Source organism: Protopterus annectens, chromosome 1.part1 (assembly GCF_019279795.1).
Source record: "Protopterus annectens isolate FY-2018-M chromosome 1.part1, PAN1.0, whole genome shotgun sequence".
NCBI classification, from domain to species: Eukaryota; Metazoa; Chordata; order Ceratodontiformes; family Protopteridae; genus Protopterus; species Protopterus annectens.
This window is the reverse complement of record NC_056726.1, coordinates 622,513,576-622,533,552: the sequence shown is the minus strand read 5'-3', so window position 1 is coordinate 622,533,552 and position 19,977 is coordinate 622,513,576. Positions and strand designations below refer to the sequence as shown.

At 39.0% G+C, this 19,977-nt stretch overlaps 1 protein-coding gene across 1 annotated transcript in view; it reads left to right on the top strand.

The window, feature by feature from the left end:
• LOC122814914 (probable ATP-dependent RNA helicase DDX43) overlaps positions 1-19,977 on the top strand; it is a 1,494,383-nt gene that overhangs the window by 642,925 nt on the left and 831,481 nt on the right. Inside the window, exons 6-7 of the mRNA XM_044087182.1 lie at positions 17,758-17,911; positions 17,997-18,115. Coding sequence (XP_043943117.1) covers positions 17,758-17,911; positions 17,997-18,115 — 273 coding nt within the window. The remainder of the gene's footprint in view (positions 1-17,757; positions 17,912-17,996; positions 18,116-19,977) is intronic.

The following is a 19,977-nucleotide window of genomic DNA, read 5'->3' as shown; positions in this document are numbered from 1 at the left end:
GGTACCACATCGCTCTAATCATGAACCTCAAATTTCTAAAGGCGAGTGATGTTCTCTGGGCCCTGGGCTCCATGGCTGCCTCTATCTCTATTCTCCCTTGTGCACGCCTTCATATGCGGGTCCTTCAATGGACCCTAGCTATCCAATGGTCTTGGCTAGACCTGCCCATGGATTTTCCGATAAGGATCAGTCACACCTGCAGGATGTCTTTCCTTTAATGGCTCCATTCACCTGACGTTGCAGCGGGACGCCTTTTCTTGTCATCTCCAGCCCAAGCCACAGTGACCACGGACGCCTCCCAACTCGGGTGGGGGGGGACACTGTTTGGGAAGGACAGTCCAAGGCACGTGGTCCCAGATAAAGACCAAGTTGCACATAAATGTTGCAGAGATGAGGGCAGTGCTTTTAGCTTTGAAAGCCTTCCACACTCTTCTTCCTCTGGGTACAATTGCAATTCAGTCAGACATGTTGGTTGTCTGGTATATCAACAAGCAGGGGGGAATCGGATCTTATCCTCTGTGGGAGTGGGCGATTTCCACTAGTCTGTTTCTGATTGCAGTGCACATCCCTGGACGCTCCAACATTTTAGCTGACAGATTGAGTCTGGTTATTCTGATGCCGTACGAGTGGTCTCTGAACAGTCAGTAGCTGAGGAGATATTCCTTGCATGGGGACAGCCTTGCTGCGATCTCTTCGCATTTAACGCGAAGTGCAGCAAGTTCTTCACTATGATTCCCTCACCAGGGGATGCCCCCAGAGACGCTCTAGTCCATGTTTGCCACCCCCCCCCCGGGCTACTGTATGCTTACCCACCGTTACCACTCATTCCGAAGTTTCTTCAAAACGTTTGCTGACTGGGGTGCAAAGTGATCCTCATTGCCCCATTCTGGCCTCGTCAAGTTTGGTTCCCCTTCCTTTGGTCTCATCTTGTAGCGCCTCCGTGGATTCTGGATCTCATCTCTCATCCTTCAGGTGCCTACCCTCCCAATCCAGACAGTCTCAAGCTGACAGCTTGGCTGCTCCAGTTCCCTTGATTGCCAGGACTTCCCGTCTTTCATCCCCTGTAAAATCTATACTAGTGGCTTCTCTTAAATATTTCGCTAGGAAGGTTTATCGCAGTGAATGGAGACGTTTCTCTTTTACAGCCCCTGTTCCAGCGGTGTTGGATTCCTTAACTAGTATTTTTCAGCAAGGAGCTAGTTCCTCCACGGTGAAAGTACAGCTGGCAGCCATTTCTAATTTTCATGCAGGTGAAAATAAGATTGCACTGGCCTCTTCTAGGCTATGTAAAGCCTTTCTAAAAGGCACCTTTCTTCTGCGTTCTCCCATCAAAGATTCGGTTCCTCCTTGGGACCTCACTTTGGTTCTCCAGTCATTAATAACTCCTCCTTTTAAACCTGCTGCATCAGTGGATTTAAAGTTTTTGTCTTGGAAGACGGGCTTCCTAGTGGCTATTACATCAGCTAGGTGGGTCTCTGAGCTGCAGGCTTTGTCTGCCGTGCCTCCTTATTTGGTCTTCTATAAGGACAGGGTCTCTCTCCATACAAATCTGTCGTTTTTTTACCCAAAGTGGTATCTCAATCGAACATAAACCAAACAATTAATCTACCTGTTTTCTTTCTAAATTTTCAGAACAAAGGGGAATATAAACTTCATTTGTTAGATGTTCATAGACAACTTCGTTTCTACCTTCATAGAACATAATCCTTCAGTAAGTCCGATCAGTTATTTGTCTCATTTTCTAAACCTCGTTTGGGAAAGGCCATTTTCAAGTTCTCTTTAGCCAGATGGATCACTCTTTGCATTCTACACATTTACAAAGCCAAGGGTTTATCTCCTCCTGGTCTGATTAAAGCTCACTCTACCAGGTATGTGGTGACTTCCACTGCTTTTTGCTCTAAGGTTCCTTTGGATGACATTTGCGCAGCGGCAACTTGGGCAAATTCTCATACTCTCATAACAAATTAGATCTGATTTCCAGAGGGAGAGCATCCTTTGGCTCTGCAGTGCTTAGGAATATCCTTCCATGAGGGCCTCCCAGGATTTAAGTAGCTGGGGACTCTGTCCCCCACAGGTTGCCGATAAAATGAAGTTAACCACTTCAGATAAAGAAGTTATGTACTCACCATAATGTTCCATCTGAGTAGTTAGACTTCATTTTTCTGCAACCTTCCCACCCTCCATCCCCCTGACCTTTTCATGTGAATAAACATGTTAGGTTTATTTAGTTGAGCTGCTAATGTGTATAGTTGCAGCAAACTCGATCTGAGGGAAGATAGGAGGTGGTGGTGTATTATGGGTAGGGGGAGGAGCTCGGAGCAGATGCTAGAAAATAAATTGCTTGCTCGGATCCGATAGGGATCCGAAAACCCACAGGTTGTAGAAAAATGAAGTATAACTACTCAGATGGAACGTTATCATGAGTACATAACTTTTTAAAAAAACTCCCCTTTTATGTACATTATTCTGTTCAATTAGCTCCCAATTATCTAATTACTAACATCCAATTACATTCTTTATTCAAGCCTGATGGCACCATTGTGTTATATTTTAAAATAGTGTCTCTTTATACAATAGTTTAATTTTTATTTCTCTACATTCACCCAACTGCAGTTTCACCTGTTCTAAAACAGTTGGATTTGAATTAGAACACAACTTAAAATGAGCTCCCAAAGGGCTTTCCATTTTTACATTAATAATATCCCTAATGTGTTCTTGTACACGTTTTTTTAAAAGATCTGTTTCCCCAACGTAATATAGTCCACAACCACATTTCAACAAATATGACACTGTTAGAATTATACAGTCCATTTGATATAAAATGTATGCCATTAATATTTTAAAATCTTCTAACTACATGCTTGCAACTGCAACATTTATTACATGTGTAGGTTCCCTTATTTACCAACATTTTGCTGTACATTTTAGCACTTGGTGGAACAAAGTCTTTATGTATTAGCATATCAGCCAGGTTTCTACCCTTCTTGTAAGATATTTGAACATTAATAGGCATTATTTCTTTCAAATCTTTCTCTTAGTAACATTAACCAATGATTTTTAACTTCTCCAATGATTTTTTTCAGTTAAAATATTGTAAGTTGTCACAAAGTAAACTCTTCTCTTTTGTGACTCTTTCCTTGTATTAATTGCATATTCCATTAAATACAAATCTGTTACATACATTGTTGCAGCATCTAGCCAATATTTTACGTCCAGCTTTAATTACTTCATTGGTATTGTACCGTCTACTCTCAAATATTTCAGCTGTCTTACCCATTTCCCCATACAGATTTTCTTCTTTACTACATAATTTTTCTAGGCTTAGAAACTCATTGTGTGGCATCATAGAAATCAAATGTGCTGGATGACAACCGTTTCCATACAAGAAAGAATTCACATTAAAAATGTTCTTGTCTCAGTAGATTGTCCAGCACTTCCTATTTGTCTGATATCTAAATATGGGATATCATTACCTTTCTTTATCCCATCAAACTTCAGACCAAAGCTATTATTTTGAATATCTTGAATAAAAGATTCCACGTTTTCACCCCCTCCTTTACATAAGAAAACTAAATCCTCTATGTAGTGGAAATATTTAACAACATAACTTTCAAAAAAACTTATGTCTATATATTTTACCCTGTTCAAACTCAGCCATCACTAAATTCGCGTACATGGGGGCAAGCAACGCCTCCATAGCTATACCTTGCAGTTGATGGTAAATTTCTCTATTAAATCTGAAGAAATTATTTGTTAGACAAAAATGCAGTAATTCACCACATATTGATATACAGGAATATCGCCCAAGAAATGCAAGACCGCTTGAATACCCACTTTGTGTTGGATGTTAGTATACAGACTAACTACATCTAAACTTTTATACATATCCTCTTCCCAAATAATGTTTTTAATCTTAAAAAGTCCTGGCTATCTTTTCTATACGATGGAATTTTCACCACCCAAGGTTTAAAATATTAATGCAAAAAAAATATTTTTCAGCAGCTACTATTGGCCTTCTTTGTAAATTTTCTACCCCTTTATGTATTTTAGGCCTACAATAAAATGCTATACATGTATTTTTAATATCAAGCTTTTTTTCTACATCTCTTACTAAAATAACCTAGGCGTACCCCTTTGTTTAATAACTAATCTTTCATTGCTTTTTCATACTTCCCTGTCTCACATTTTTCTTAGACTGTCATATTATTTAAATGAATGTAACACATTCTAGCATATACTGTTCATGATTCATTATTACAATTTTGTTCCCTTTGTCAGACATTTTAACTAATCTACGGTCCTGACACAGTTGTCTAAAAGCAATCCATTGTTGTTTACTTAAATTATATTGCATATTTTTCTTATTACATACAAAATCTTGATACAAATTCTCTACTTTAAAATGCTGAATATTTTGATTCACGTATGGAGGTATAAATTCACTATAAACTGGAACATTATCAGTGCTCAGTAACATATATTCATTGGTATAATCATTTAAAGCATTTTCATCTGAGTTACATGAGTAAAATGAGTTTTCCAGATTCGCATCTAAATCGCATTCTTCCTCTATATTTACTGCAAAATAATCCATCAAATGAAGTTTCCTTCCTAGTCTAAACAACTCACATTTCAGAACATGAAGTCATGGCAAGACGTTGGTATGAACTTTAAACCTAATTGTAACACAGAACAAACTTTATCAGAAATATTCATACCAGAAATATTCAAAATTAAATCATTTTGAGTATCAATACCACTTTGTTCATTTTGTTTTGTATATATTCTGAAACTGTCTGTTTTGTTTATAGTCCTGTTTATTTCCCCATTCGCCTCTGCCCCCTTTCTTTTTTTTTTTTTTTTTTTTTTTTTTTAACCAATTCTTTGAAAGTTGCCTGGGGCTTCACTCTGAAAACGTTGAACATGTTTAACAGGCCGTTGTGCTGTTGGTAGAGGTGGATATCCTTCATTGTCCTCACGCTCTACTTCTGTCGTCACCTCCATTTTGTCTGTTGTAGCAAACGGCACAGAGGGGGCCCGCCTTAGTTCTTCCCTTCCATACATGCGGTGCAGTCTTATAGTTGGGTTTCCATAGAAACCCCCTTTGCAGTTTATAATCTTTAACGTCTCTCTTAATTTTGTTTTTTCCTTAAAAGTGAGCTAAACTTCAAATTCTTTTAGTCTATGATTGATCTCGGACAGGAAATTATTCTGTCGTTTTGAACGCATGTTTACTAAGTTCTTTGTTTATAGTCAACACTTCTAGAATTTTTTTTTGTTTTGTCAAATCTCGTTCAATGTGTATTTGTATCCACTCCATTGAACACTTGTGCCACTGATATCCATCTGTTTTTAAATGCCAATTCTCTTTCATCACTTGCATCAAAGGGAGTAGTTGGATTTTTAAAGGCTCTAAGCCCTCGTGGGGCAATATCCAACTGTGCATATCTCTTCAGGCACACCATATTAAAATAAGTACTTTTTTCTTTAAAAAGAGCCTTTTAAGTGTTATCATATAACTCTTGTACCTCTACTGATACTCCAGCTGTACCTTTAAACCCCACAGTAGAGAAAGGGTCTTCTGTCCTGTTTTGGTCAGCAGAGTATTTATCCCAAAACAGTTCTGCAGCCTCTCCTGTTTTAGCAGCTCGATCGTTCACCTGGAAAACATATTCATCTATTGATCGTTATCCTTATTCAGCACTTCTTCCATAGAATTCGGGGAACATTGTTAGAAGGATCCGTGGCCATTCGACCCAATACTATTATACAAAAAACAACCATATGTACAGAAAAATATTGAAAAAAAAAAACTGTCACAGAAACGTACTAACGAAATTCCAGTTTATTAACCAGACTTAGCGCTTTAGCTTCACACACAGCTTTCAAAGAGTAACACACATTTAAAAACTCCCCTTTTATGTACATTATTCTATTCAATTAGCTCCCAATTATCTAATTACTAACTTCAGTTACATTCTTTATTCAAGCCTGATGGCTTCATTGTGTTATATTTTAAAATAAACAGTGCCTCTTTATACAACAGTTTACTTTTTATTTCTCTACATTCATCCAACTATAGTTTCACCAGTTCTAAAACAGTTGCTCTTAAACAACTTGGATTTGAATTATGACACAATTTAAAATGAGAACCCAAAGGGCTTTCCATGTTTACATTAATAATATCCCTAACGTGCTCTTGTACACATTTTTTAAAAGATCTGTTTCCCCAACATAATATAGTCCACAGCCACATTTCAACAAATATGACACTTTCAGTGTTAGTTATACAGTCCATTTGATATAAAATGTACACCATTAATATTTTCAAATCTTCTAACTACATACTTGCAACTGTGCAACATTTATTACATGTGTAGTTTCCTTTATTTACCACCATTTTGCTATACATTTTAGCACTTGGTGGAACAAAATCTTTATGCATTAGTATGTCACAGGTTTCTACCCTTCTTGTAAGATATTTGAACATTAATATGCATTATTTCTTTCAAATCTTTCTCTTAGTAACATTAACCAATGGTTTTTAACTTCTCATGATTTTTTTCAGTTAAAATATTGTAAGTTGTCACAAAGTAAACTTTTTTTTTCTCTTTTGTGATTTTCCTTATATTCATTACATCTTCCATTAAATACAAATCTGTTACATACATTATTGCAGCGTCTATCCAGTATTTTACATCCAACTTTAATTACTTCATTGGTATTGTACCGTCTATTCGCAAATATTTCAGCTGTCTTACACATTTCCCCGTACAGATTTTCTTCTTTACTACATAATTTTTCCAGACGTAGAAACCCATTATATGGTGTCATAGAAATCAAATGTTCTGGATGACTACTGTTTCCATACAAGAAAGAATTCACATTATCAAATTTTCTTGTCTCAACAGATTGTCTAACACTTCCTGTTAGTCTGATATCTAACTATGGGATATCATTACCTTTCTTTATCGCATCAAACTTCACACCAAAACTATTATTTTGAATATCTTGAATAAAATATTCCACTTCTTCACCCCTTCCTTTACATAAGAAAACCAAATTATCTATGTAGTGGAAATATTTAACAACATAACTTTCAAAAAACCTATGTCTATATATTTTACTCTGTTCAAATTCAGCCATCAGTAAATTTGCGTACATGGGGGAAAATGACGCCCCCATAGCTGTACCTTGCAATTGATGGTAAATTTCTCCATTAAATCTGAAGAAATTATTTGTTAGACAAAAATGCAATAATTCCACCACATTTTGCATAACAAGTTGATGCAAGCAGGATTTGAGTTGGATGAAGCCAGAGGAGGCATTATGGAGTCTACCTTTTTCACTCCCTCAACCCAAAGCCACAGTGACCACAGAGGGACGCTTCCTTGATTGGGGGGGGAGGGGGGGCATTTTCAAGGAAGGATCGTCCAAGGCACTTGATCTCCCATAGAGGCCAAATTGCATATCAGTGTCCTAGAACTGAGGGCAGTACTTGTAGCGTTGCAAGCATTCCAAACAGCCCTCCCGTCTGGGACAATTACCATCCAATCAGACAATATGTTAGTAGTCTGATACATCAACAAGCAAGGTGGAACCAGATCCTATCCCTTATGCTGGCAAGCCCCAAGAGTGTGGCAATGGGTGATAGCTTCCAACCACTTTCTGTTAGCAACGCACATTCCTGGGAATTCCAATCTGATTGCAGGGAAACTGAGCAGGAACATTCTGATGCCTCAAGAGTTGTCTCTCAACCCTGTAGTAGCGACTCAAATTTTTCATCGTTGGGGCCAGCCCTTGCTGTGACCTATTTGCTTTCCCCTTCAACCACAAATGCAGCAGCTTTTTCTCCCGAATTCTCCCACAGGGGGAGTTGCAGAGAGGTGCTCTGATTCACAATTGCCCCCTGGGTCTACTGTGTATGCCTTTCCACCCATTAGACTCAGACCGCAGTTCCTGAAGAAAGCGCAATGGCTGAGAAGTAAAGTCATCCTCCTTGCTTCTTGCTGGCCCTGCCAAGTTTGGTTCCCCTTCATTTGGCCTCATTTGGTTCCCTGCCTGTGGACCCTGGACCCGTTCCCGGGACTCCTGTCTCACCCACAGGGGCTGGTTCATCCAACCTTCACAGCCTCAAGCTGACAGCTTGGTATCTCCACTTCTGTTGATTGCCAGGCAAATGTACTTATCTTCCCCAGTCCGAAAGATTCTTCTGGCTTCCTTATAAGCCCTCCACCAGAAAAATTAATCACAGCAAATGGGTCAGATTTGCAGTTTGAGCTAAGGAACAAGGACTAGACCCCTTTTCTATGCTGGTCCATAAAGTTTTAGAATACCTGTCGACCGTACTTCATGCAGGAGCCTCAGCCTCTACTATTACAGTCCAGCTGGTGGTTATCGCCAGTTTCCATAATGGTTTCAACGATTCCTCATTCATTTCTCATCGTCTTTGCTAAACCTTCATGAAAGGAATTCTACACCTCAAACCACCTATTAGAACCCGAACTGTACCTTGGAATTTGACTTTAGTCCTACAAGATTTGACCTGCTCACCCTTTGAACCTTCTATCTCATGTGACATAAAGTTTTTATCCTGGAAAACCTTATTCCTAGTGGCAGTCACCTCAGCCAGGAGGGTATGAGAACTGCAGGCCTGGTGTCAACCGACTTTACTTGATTTTCCACAAAGAAAGAATCACTTCGTACTAACCCTCCTTTTTTGCCAAAGTTATCTCAAATTCATGTCTCAACCAGTCCATTGATTTACCTGTGTTTTTTCTTGAATTTTCCAACAGAGGTGAATACCAGTTACACATGTTGGATGTACATAGACAGCTTCGTTTTTACTTGGACAGAACTAAACCCTTCAGGAAGTCGGACCAACTGTTCATAGCCTTTTCAGGTCCCAGATTGGGGAAAGCTGTCTCCAAAGTCACCTTGTCAAAATGGTTAAGAGATTGCATTACCTTTGTCTATGAACAGAACAAAATTATCTTTGCCTTCTAGAGTCAAGGCTCGTTCCACCAGATCAATGGCCACATCAGTGGCATTTCATTCCAGAGCCTCTGTGGATGACATTTGCGCAGCGGCCACTTGGGCAAACCCCAATACCTTCATCACTCATTACAAATTGGATATGTCCTCCAGGGGAAGAGCATCTTTTGGCTCTGTGGTGCTGAAGAATATCCTTCCATAGGCCACCCAGGACGCAAGTAGCTGGGGACTCTGTCCTATCAGTAAGGAACCAATGAAGATTTACAACATCCGGTAAAGAAGTTATGTCTTACCATAATGTTCCATCTGTGTGGTAGAGCTTCATTCATTCCTTATGCCCCGCCCTCCATCCCCCTGCATAATGACTCCTGGTGGATTTTTTGGTCCTGTCTGATAAGGTATTTGCTCAGATAGGGCCTGCATTGTCTCAACTATCTCTGTTATCTCCACTCTTATACTGTGCAGGCATACTCAATCTGAAGAGAAGAAGAGGGGCACTATGGGTAGGACTTGGCTCAAGAATTTTTGGCTGGCACGAGCTTGTGTATTGGCTGGGTCGTTTCTGAGGATGGAACCAAAGTCCTATCAGTAAGGAATGAATGAAGATCAACAACACAGAACATTATGGTAAGACACAACTTTTTTTACTTCCCTTGCTGTCAACTTTTAGGGTGGAGCTAAAACTCAACGTGGAAAACTTTCTTGGAAGAAGATTTTTGGAGCTGCAATACCTTCTTTTAAGTCTGTTTATCTTATCTTCCATGAAGTGTCATTGTGAACTAGCCAGTCTTTTATGCCAAATGTGACCACAGGTGCAGATCTGAACCAGTTAATTTGCCTGTACCCCCATTCAACTTGCTGTATTGTTTGTGTTTCCATTGTCCGTTACATTTTATTTAGGCAAAACTAAGTTCATCATAAAAGATGTTCAGCTTTTTGTCTCCTTGGCTTCTAATAGACTGGTTTGTAAAGGGTCTAAAATTCACTCTGGATAACTTTCTGAATGTGTGATCTCTTAACTGAAATATGAATCAACCTGCCAAATGAGAATAGTATTCTACTAGTGAATAGTCTACTTCCCAGGCTTGTTTGTTTCTTTTTTTGCTTCAGTTGATTACATCTGTGCTGCTGCGTCATGGTCATCTCTGCATACTTTTGCAATCGACTGCAAGTTAGATATGGTCTCAAGATCTATGCCATGTCTGCTGTCATGAAACATATTCTGTCATGATGTTATCTGAGTGGATCAGCTGTGAACTTTCCACTAGTGGTTGAAGTGGATGGACTACTTTGTGTAATGTATGAAAGTTATGTATCCACATCTGTTCACTTAAGCATGCCTTCCTACCTTTCCCCGGTCCCTGGTCAAAGGGGATCTGAAGAATTTTTGTAGGAATGTTTGAAGAGCTGTCAAGTGTTGTGATATGCATGATTTTGACATAGTTGCAGTGTGGTGGTACCTTCAATTCGGAGAGACAGGGAGGTGAAGAGAACTGCGGGACTTGAGGAACAGTCCAAGCCTGGCAAGGTATTAAAGGTGCCAAGTTGATCAGTGCCTTTGGCAGCTACTTACTGAGGTTTAAGTGAATGGGATGTCTATGATGAAGATCGAGCATTATGGTAATTACATTTATTTAATCTCTTTGTTTACTGGGAAAGGCCAACTGGGTTAAAACTCTTAGCAGAGGCCCAGTGAGAGAAAGTTCCAAATAGTTATACAAAGTATGTGCAAGTCAAAATTGAAAATTTTTACAGAAGTATTTGAAAACCAAATTGAAACATTTTTACAGAGATTAACTTTCATAGCATTTGTGAATAAAATATATCAAAACAAATAATATGCATATAGGATTACATTTTAGTTTTACAGTAGGGTCAGATATAGTCAGTGTTTTACAATAGATTATAATTCACACAGGCACGTGTACAAGAAAATGCAGAAGGCATACTTTGACATTCATTCTTTCATTCTTTCAGTTGAATACTTTGGTTGGAGGATCGACATAGAAAAATTGGTAAGTTCGGTTTGTTAAAAGATCAGAGCAATATTTGTTAGAGGGTCAGCTGGTACTCTTGATGTGTTTATAATTTATTTGTAGTAACTTGTTTTTATATCTTAAACAAAAGTAATCAGCTCTGTTTAACCTTTTTCATACTCTTCTGTCCATAAACAGATGAAATCTGATGGAGATTCTTCAAACCCATAACGTTACCACAAACCCAAAACATGCACTATGAATCTCAATATCTAGTTGCTTCGGTTGTAGTATATTGTACACCCTTGATATTGTACAGAAAAGCTTTTAACAAGGGTGTTTAACAGCATCAGTGGTGCCTTATAACTAGTTTGTGAATTCTTGGGTCAATATTCACTCATTAGGTTGTCTATGGGACTCAAGTAAGGTGAGCATTCAGAATTCAACATGCAGTAACGTTTGTATTTGCAATGCCATTCATGTTGTGTACAATTTAAAAAAAATGCAGATTAGTGAGCTTTTGTGTTGCCTTCATCTCTTTTTTACATTACTTTATTGTGCAGGACGTTGATGGTAGCCCTATTTTTTTGTCTATACATATTCTTAAAGTTGCCGTGTTTGGTATTTTCAGCTGGAGTGACTTAGGGTTATGTTACACAGTCCTTTTGAGCAGTTGCTGCTGGCAAATGAACTGTTATGCTTTTCACTGGTATCCCGCTTTTTTATGTTAACCTTTGTCCTATCTCAAAGTTGTGTATTCCTGAAATGGCCAGTCTTTGCTTTGGTGGTGAAAGTTCAGATAAATATTTCCAGCTGTACTTGGCTGTCCCACATCAGTAGCATTTTCTCCTTATGACAGTGTATCTTGTATCATTGTTTATCTTGTTTAGGTTATATCATTGCTTACCCGCGGTGGTGGTGCTGCGGTGGCGTTGTCGCCTCACAGTAAGACTCTGTCCGGTTCGATTCTCAGCTAGAGCGTCTTCTGCGTGGAGATATGTGTGAATGGGCGTACCTTCGTTGAAGGTTGTGCGTCAGGGTTGTTAACTCGGCATGTAAAAATCAACTACCAATCATTAGCAGACCGGAGTTCCGCTGTGGCGACCCCTAACTGGGAAAAGCCGAAAGACACAAAGGTTTACATCATTGCTTATCTTGTTTAGGTTATATCATTGCTTATCTTGTTTAGGTTGTATCATTGTTTATCTTGTTTAGGTTATATCATTGCTTATGTTTGTGGGTCATTTCTGTCTGATCACTGACCCTGGCCACTCTCTCTCTCACACACACACACTTAATGGCAAAGGACAAATCTTTGTTTCATGCTTTTTTCCTGTACCAATCCCCTAAGACTATAGATACTTGGTGGCATTTCTTGCTTTTTTAAAACAAGAATTATTAGCAGGGCCTTACATTTAAACAATGCTTAAAAGATGGGCAGCATTATTACCATCTTCTTGGAACACCAGTGTGGTATTTTCTATTACATTTTATATTGGAATTATGTTTTTTTTTTTCTTTCTTTGGCTTTTCACTTCAGTTTGTTTAGTGCCATGTCTGTGTCATCCATTCCTTGAGCAGAATATATTGTTTACCTTGCAGCATTTCACGATAAAACATAATGGATCATTGCTTTTGTGCTCAAAAAGTCTCTGTCATGTACAGTGTTTTGAGAGACTTCTGAAATTTAAGCGCCATAATTGCTGCCTTGCTAAGACCTTTTTGCAAGTGCAGTTGAGTACAGTGCTTTCAATTCTTTTCCATTTTTAATTTTTTTAATTAATTTATTTTTTGGAACTCATACTTATGGCACTTTCTCAAGTGTAATTTTTTTTCAAACACCTTTATTGAATTATTACTTGTGACATAGGCAAATTTGCATTCATGTAAATGTAATCAAACTATATTAACACCAATATACTTCACATATATTGCTGTATATTATATAACTTAAGCAATAGTACATAAATTATTCAATTCTTGCCTTTTTTTAAAAAAGAAATTTTATTCAACCATCACTTTACTACATAAGCAATCGTACATTTATATAAATGAAAACAAACCACACCGACACTGTCCTAGTCTCAAGCATTTTACATCACAAACCGTACTGACACACTCCCACTTGCAGACATAATGCATTACTTATATTCTACCTAATCTTTCTCTTTCAAACATTACATAGCTCATTTAAGTCCTGCCACCTTTTACACCTCATTCCTCCCTCGTGTTTATGTTCCCATAGTTCCCATTTTTTCCTATGTAGTTTGCTCATACCCTTTTCTAAAGATCTCATTTCCAGTTGTTTTATCTCTGTTACTACATTCACTGCCTCCAGTATAGTTGGTTTAGATTTAGATTTCCATTTTCTAGTAAGTTCTTTTTGGCAACCATCATTATTAGACACAAGATGTTCGTGTTTCACTGTTGCAGTCATCACACTTGGCTTATCTGCCTGCAGGTAGCCCTCAGTCGGCCCGAATACCAGAGTCTTAGTATTTCTGCATCGGATGCTGTCGCTTCTTCCATGGCATCAGGTCATCAGGGATATAAAGCCGGCAGCAGACGCCATTACATCAGTCTTTCTTGCTGTGGAGAAGCCCGAAGCAGTTCACAAGTGCCGGTCGGTTGCTACCTGAAATTTTCGTTTTCGAGTTTGTAATCCTGAAGTCTTCTAAAGCTAAGTACCCCGTTGGGGATTCTTTGTCAGAAAAAGTTAATTGTCTTGCCTGTGGAAAGCAAATACCTCACAGTGATTTTCATTCTTACTATGTCACCTATTTAGGCCCAGACCATGACGCCCCTCGCTGTTAGTTTTGTGCCTTAACGCCCGAACCATTCATCATTGGGCTATCTTTGTTGCTAAATTCTATCGCTGTCTTTTACCGATCTTCCGAAAAATGTAAAGATAAAGACAGAGACAGACCGCATAGGTCCAAAACTGCGAATGACACTTCTGTTAAGCTAGTCGCTAGTCTGACGGTACTCGGTGAGGCGCCTTTGCAGCCCCTGATGCCCGCTTCTGTGGATTCGCAGGCCTCTGCTGAGACCCATTCGGTGTCTGGTATGTCGCAAGATGCTTCTTGGACTATGGAACCTGCGGATGTTTCTACCTTGGATGAGTCCAGAGCCGCTGTGCAGGCACTGGCTTCTGAGGGTGTATTACATCCTGATGTTCGAATCAAACCAACTTCATTTTTATCCAAAACTACCGAGATTCTTAGGCCCAGAGTACGCACTACACCTAGAAAACTGACGACCAAAGTGCATGCTCAAGCTCAGCAGAGTTAAAATTCCTCTCTTGGAAAACAGCCTCACTTTTTTAGCCATAACTTCAGCAAGAAGAGTGTCTGAGTTACAGGCACTGATGGCTATGGAACCCTTCATTATTTTCCATGCTGACAGGGGTTCCCTCAGGACTAACCCATCCTTTATGCCTAAGGTGGTGTCCAGCGCGGCTCTAAACCGATCAATCAATTTGCCAACCTTCTTCCCTACTCCTCAGAATAAAGGGGAAAGGAGCCTGCACTCCTTGGATGTTCACAGACGGTGCAGGTCCTACCTTGACAGGACTATGCCTTTCAGAAAATCTGGCCAGCTGCTAGTCAGCTTTGCTACAGGGGCAGAGGGTAAGGCCATTTTAAAACAAACCATTTACAAATGGATAGCACACTGCATCTATTTTTGCTACAAGCACCATGGAAAACCTACCCCACAGGGGATCAGAACCCATTCCACTAGAGTTACTTCCACCTCTACAGCATTTCTCAGGGGAGTCCCTACCAAGGACTTTTCTGGAAGCTGCAACATGGAGTTCTGTACACACCTTCACCAAGCATTACCACTTTCCTATCTTTTCTAAATCCAAGGCTGGATTTGCTTCAGCAGTCTTGCAAGGCCTACTAGCCAGCCCTAACACCTCTTGACAGCCTTCGCTCTTCCTCAGCTTTGGGAATCAACCAAAGTGTGATGACTGCAACAGTGAAACACAAAGAACATAGTACAGTTGTGTACACTTAACATAAATGTAGATGTTCAAGTGTATTCACTGTTGCAGTCCTGGTTTCCCTCTCTCCAGCCCCCTGGCTTTCTCTATCTTTCTACCTCTTCTCTCTATAGCCATTCCCCATGGCATTGGTATTTACTTTTTACTGGTGGTGGTCTCCATCATATACCAGTTCCCTATTTGGTGGCTGCTGATATTTGGGGCAAGAAAAACTGATGTAATGGTGTTGGCTGCCTGTTTTATATCCCTGATGACCCGACGTCATGGAAGAAGCGGCAGCATTCGACGCAGCAAAACTAAGAGGCTGGTATTCGGGCCGACTGAGGGCTACCTGCAGGCAGATAACCCAAGTGTGATGACTGCACCATTGACTACACTGGAACATCTACATTTATGGTAAATGTACACACCTGTACTTTCCTTACCATGACTAGGCAATTCTGATTCTGTATCATAGCTCAGAAGAGTCATATCTCTCGTCAGATCAGTCTCCCCACCCAGCATCTCCGACAGTGGATCCAGCAGGGATTCCTTAAAGTCCACCAACTCCCCGTCCTTCCAGAAAATGTTCCCAATTACCTCTTTCTTCCCCTTCACACTTCCAACATTTACTTTGTGCCTGAGGAAAATTTCTCTGGAGTCTACCAAGTGTAACAGTTAATTATCAAATGATTCCATAGTGGTCTTGTCTTTGTCCTCCCAGTGTACACCACTGTTAGTTTGACTAGCTAACAGATTTTTCTATCTAGTTTTGGAGGTGGCTATGGTCTGGACCTCAACTCATTCCCTCCCAACACAGCTCTTTTGAGTAGGTGTGGCTAGAGCCTTTAAAAAATGAAGTTATCACTTTACAGTTGAAACAAATATTCGCATCTCTGGAACCATAAGTGTCACTAGAAAGCTGCAAATTGCAAACTATTCAGGATAAGTTCATCTTTAAATTAGAGGCATTCATTCAGCTTGATGGTGTATAAGCCAAAACAAAGGCAATGAATGTTAATTTTATGTTGTATAAAACAGCTTTTGATATCTCAGTAACCATTGAAGCAAGATACTTACTGCCAGCAGGTTTTTTTTCTACAGATGTGAGCTTTCATATGAGGTTATGCAGTTCTATCAGTGTTACCTGAATGTTGAGATATTTGGAGAAATATAAAAATTTATTGCAACACATACAGTATGCAAATAATTAGCATCTCTTTAGGTGTATTAGACAGAGGTTAAATATCAATACAGTTGTATTTGCCATCATGTATGCATTAATGTGAATCTTTTAATACCTTGTATGTAGCATGGTTTTGGAATTATTAATGCAGATTTGAACAAGCAATGTTTGACACCTATAGGCATCAGTAGAAGGTAACTGCAGAATGCTTGGATGTGCACTCAACTGTAATGAGCTACATGGCAACATAACTATAGCAGGACTTCTACCAGGTCTCTAAGATTCTAGGTTTACTGCTGGGGACATATTGCCTAAATATCAGGGCTTGCTGAACAGACAATCCCTTTCCTCAGTTGGTTTACTTGTGTGAAATGCTCAGGAGTCTTTCCTTTCATCCCTTTTTTTTTTCTTTTAGATGCTGGTCCATCATCAGTACACTGTTTTTTTCCTAGGTGCATCTTAACCCTTCTGCTTGCCAACCATCAAGCCTCCCATTGTTGGATGCAAGCCCTTTTGTTCTCTAGTTGTTTGGAATCCCCACATTTACTAGCATAAGAGCCATCGGCAGAGGCTGTTGCACAGGCAGACATTGGAGTGTGTGCTTTCACTGACATCTCAGCAGTGAGAGTATTTGTGCAAGTCCCTAACTTTGTCATTGGATGGGGTGGGACGGGGGATCTACATGACTAGGAAGACTTACGGTGCCCTCCCCATGTGAGTGGATGCTCCTTTGCACTTGCTGATGAGGACTACCACCAGGCAATAACTTGGTAATCCAAAACCTAGCCCCAGGGTGTCCATGCAGTGCTGACCCTTTGAGTGATTATGGCTAGGTACATCCTGATACACCCTCCGCCCCACATGGTCACACCTGTCTTACCATGTGAGTGTTGCCAAGTGATTGAGCTAGTTATCGATCTCTGATCAAGTGGCATGTAGTTGGAGTTTATCCCTGCATGCCACTGTTTTCACCCATAGATTGGTTTGTCCTGCCCAAATTAAATGCATATGTATAAGATGTGATAGTGCTTACAACAGTGTTTACTTGCTTGTTCTCCAAGATATTGACATTTCTGTTTATTCCCCAATGTATTTGCATATACTTGTAATTTGGTTTCACTTTAAAAGAATGATCATAGCTGCCATTTACAAGCTGTTTACTCTGTGCAGTCATGACACCATTGTTTGAGAGTTCTCAGCACAGGCAAGAGCCAGAAGGGAATGAGACAGGCAGAACTGTGCTTATTTTTTTCTTATGAATGTGTCTAATAGTTGAACCTCCGTTGCATGTTTTCAGTGCATGCACTGTTTATGTAGCTTGCAAGCCTTTGAATTTGTTTGCTCTAGGCTGAATCTGAAGTAATAAAGTATGGATCAGTGCTGTATACTAATTAGTAAATGTAGAATAAAGTAAGGAGAAAAAAAATCTCACAAGTTGAGAATTCTATTATGTCAGGCCTTAGTTTTGCCAAGTGACTTCAACTTTCAACTTGTGTACTTATTACAATGATGGGTTTCTTACAAAGCTGTACTTTCTCTCAAAGAAGCTGTTCACTTTTGGTGTTGCATTGAACTTTGTTGCAGTAGTTGCTGATTTCTCAAAAATTCCTTTGTAGGAAAGAGAGTAACAATATTATTTGTGATGACTTGAAAGAGCCAAAACGGGCAATACCTAATCCTGTGCTTACATTTGAAGATGCATTTATTGAATATCCTGGCATTATGGAAAACATAAGGAGAGTTGGCTTCCTGAAGCCTACACCGATTCAGGTAAATCTGAATGGGTATAAATTGGTGGTTTGATAATTTTTTTTCTAGCTTAATGTTTCATGTCACTTACTTTTTATTCCTGCAGACTCAAGCCTGGCCAATCATCCTTCAAGGAATTGACCTTATTGCAATAGCACAGACTGGTACTGGGAAAACTCTGGCTTATCTCTTACCTGGTTTCATTCATCTTGATTCTCAACCCATGTGAGTCACTTCTTTAGTTTAAATGCTTGAATCAGTATTTCCTGATTGAATTTTAACAAAAAACACAGATGAGTGGTATACCTTTTGAGTAAAGGTGCAAAAATGGCATACTATTTGTATGTAGGAATAATGTGTGTGCATGTCTATAAAGCTATATGTCAAAGCTAGAGGTAATGGCAAAATAGTCTCCTCCTTATTTCTAGACTTGTCTAAAGCCTTCAACACAGTTTTGCAGCAATTTTTTTTACTTCAGGTGGCCTTAATAGGTCTCTCTCAACTCACCCTTCTATGGGTCAAAAGCGACATATCCAATAGGCATCAGTCAGTAAAATGGCATTTCACTCTGTCTCTGTACCAGTCAGCACCAGTGTCCCAGAGGGCTCTATCTTGGTCAGCGTCATAACCATCATCCTCCACACAACAGATCTCCTAATACAGTACATAGATGATGTCACACTCATTTACATGTCTCACAATATGGTGCACCTCAAAAAAAAAATCTGTGAAAGCTTTAACAGCGATTTAAACATGACTTTGCAACTTGAGTCATGCTTAACCCTACCCAAAAAAAAAAAAAAAAAAAAAAAAAACAGCTACTCCCCAATCCTTCTCTCATGAAAAAACAAAACTGAAAAGTTATTTTTCTTAATATCATTGAAGTCACTTCTCATAGCAAATTATTAGGGATGATGGTGGATGATCTTAAATTCAACCTACATATACAGAATTGTGCAAGAAAAAATAATCAAAAACTAGGGATGATTTACATAGCCAAAAGCTTTCTCACCAGCACAACACTTTACTGGAAAGACTCACCCAGACTGCCACAGTTTGCTATGAAGGAAAGGTTAGTTAGCTTTTTATTTCTTGTATTTTGTATTACTTTATTGCCTTTTTCTATTTTGTGAACTGTGATTTGTTTTCTTTACACTGTGTTTTACTTGTATTCTGCTTTTAACTGCATATTAAAACTTGAAAAGAGACCACAGCTCGTTCTCTTGTGAGTTAGACAGAAATTAGGAAACCACAAAGGTAGAGAAAAATCAATGAATCCAAAAGCCAGCAAGAAGAAAAACAAATTCAAATGAGACCACGACTTAATTCAAGTTGAATGCTTTCCTCTCCACTGGAGAGACTTCATCAGAATAATTTGCACACAACACCCAGCCTTTTATATACCCTCCCCAATTAATCAATCAAAATTTTAATGAGAATGAATTAAAAGCAGAAAACCCACATTGGTAATAAAAACCCATTCAGCACTTAACAGTTAATTACCATAATCATGTTTCATATACAGACTTAAAATTCCGTATTAAAAATAACATTACAACCATCTTAAAAATGTATAAAAAATAAACATATAAACATTAAATTCTAAACAGTAACAAATTAGTTCATTTAGCCTAAAATGTCCATTTTCAAAATACTGGATATACTTATTTCATTGATGCCTGGATACTGAGAGGCATTAAAATACAATTGCCACCTCAGTTCCAGTGCATCCAAATGAACATCCAGTATACATCCCTGCTCATCTTTGACCAATTGTTGAACTACCAAAAATTTAAATTGATGGCCCTGATGTTCTTGTACATGCCGGTACAGGGCACTGGTGATTCTACAATGCCTAATGTCACCAAGGTGCTCACCGATCCTAACTTTAAATTTCCTAGATGTTTTACCTATATAAAATATAGGACAATTGTCACACTTAGCCATGTAAATGACGTTACAGCTGTTAAAATTGTAGTGCCCATGGATGTTAATAATCCTCCCATTAACACTGAACTTTTCCTTTGTCTCAAGTATAAAAGAACAATATACACAAGCATTACACCTGTAATTCCCAGTTTTTCTAT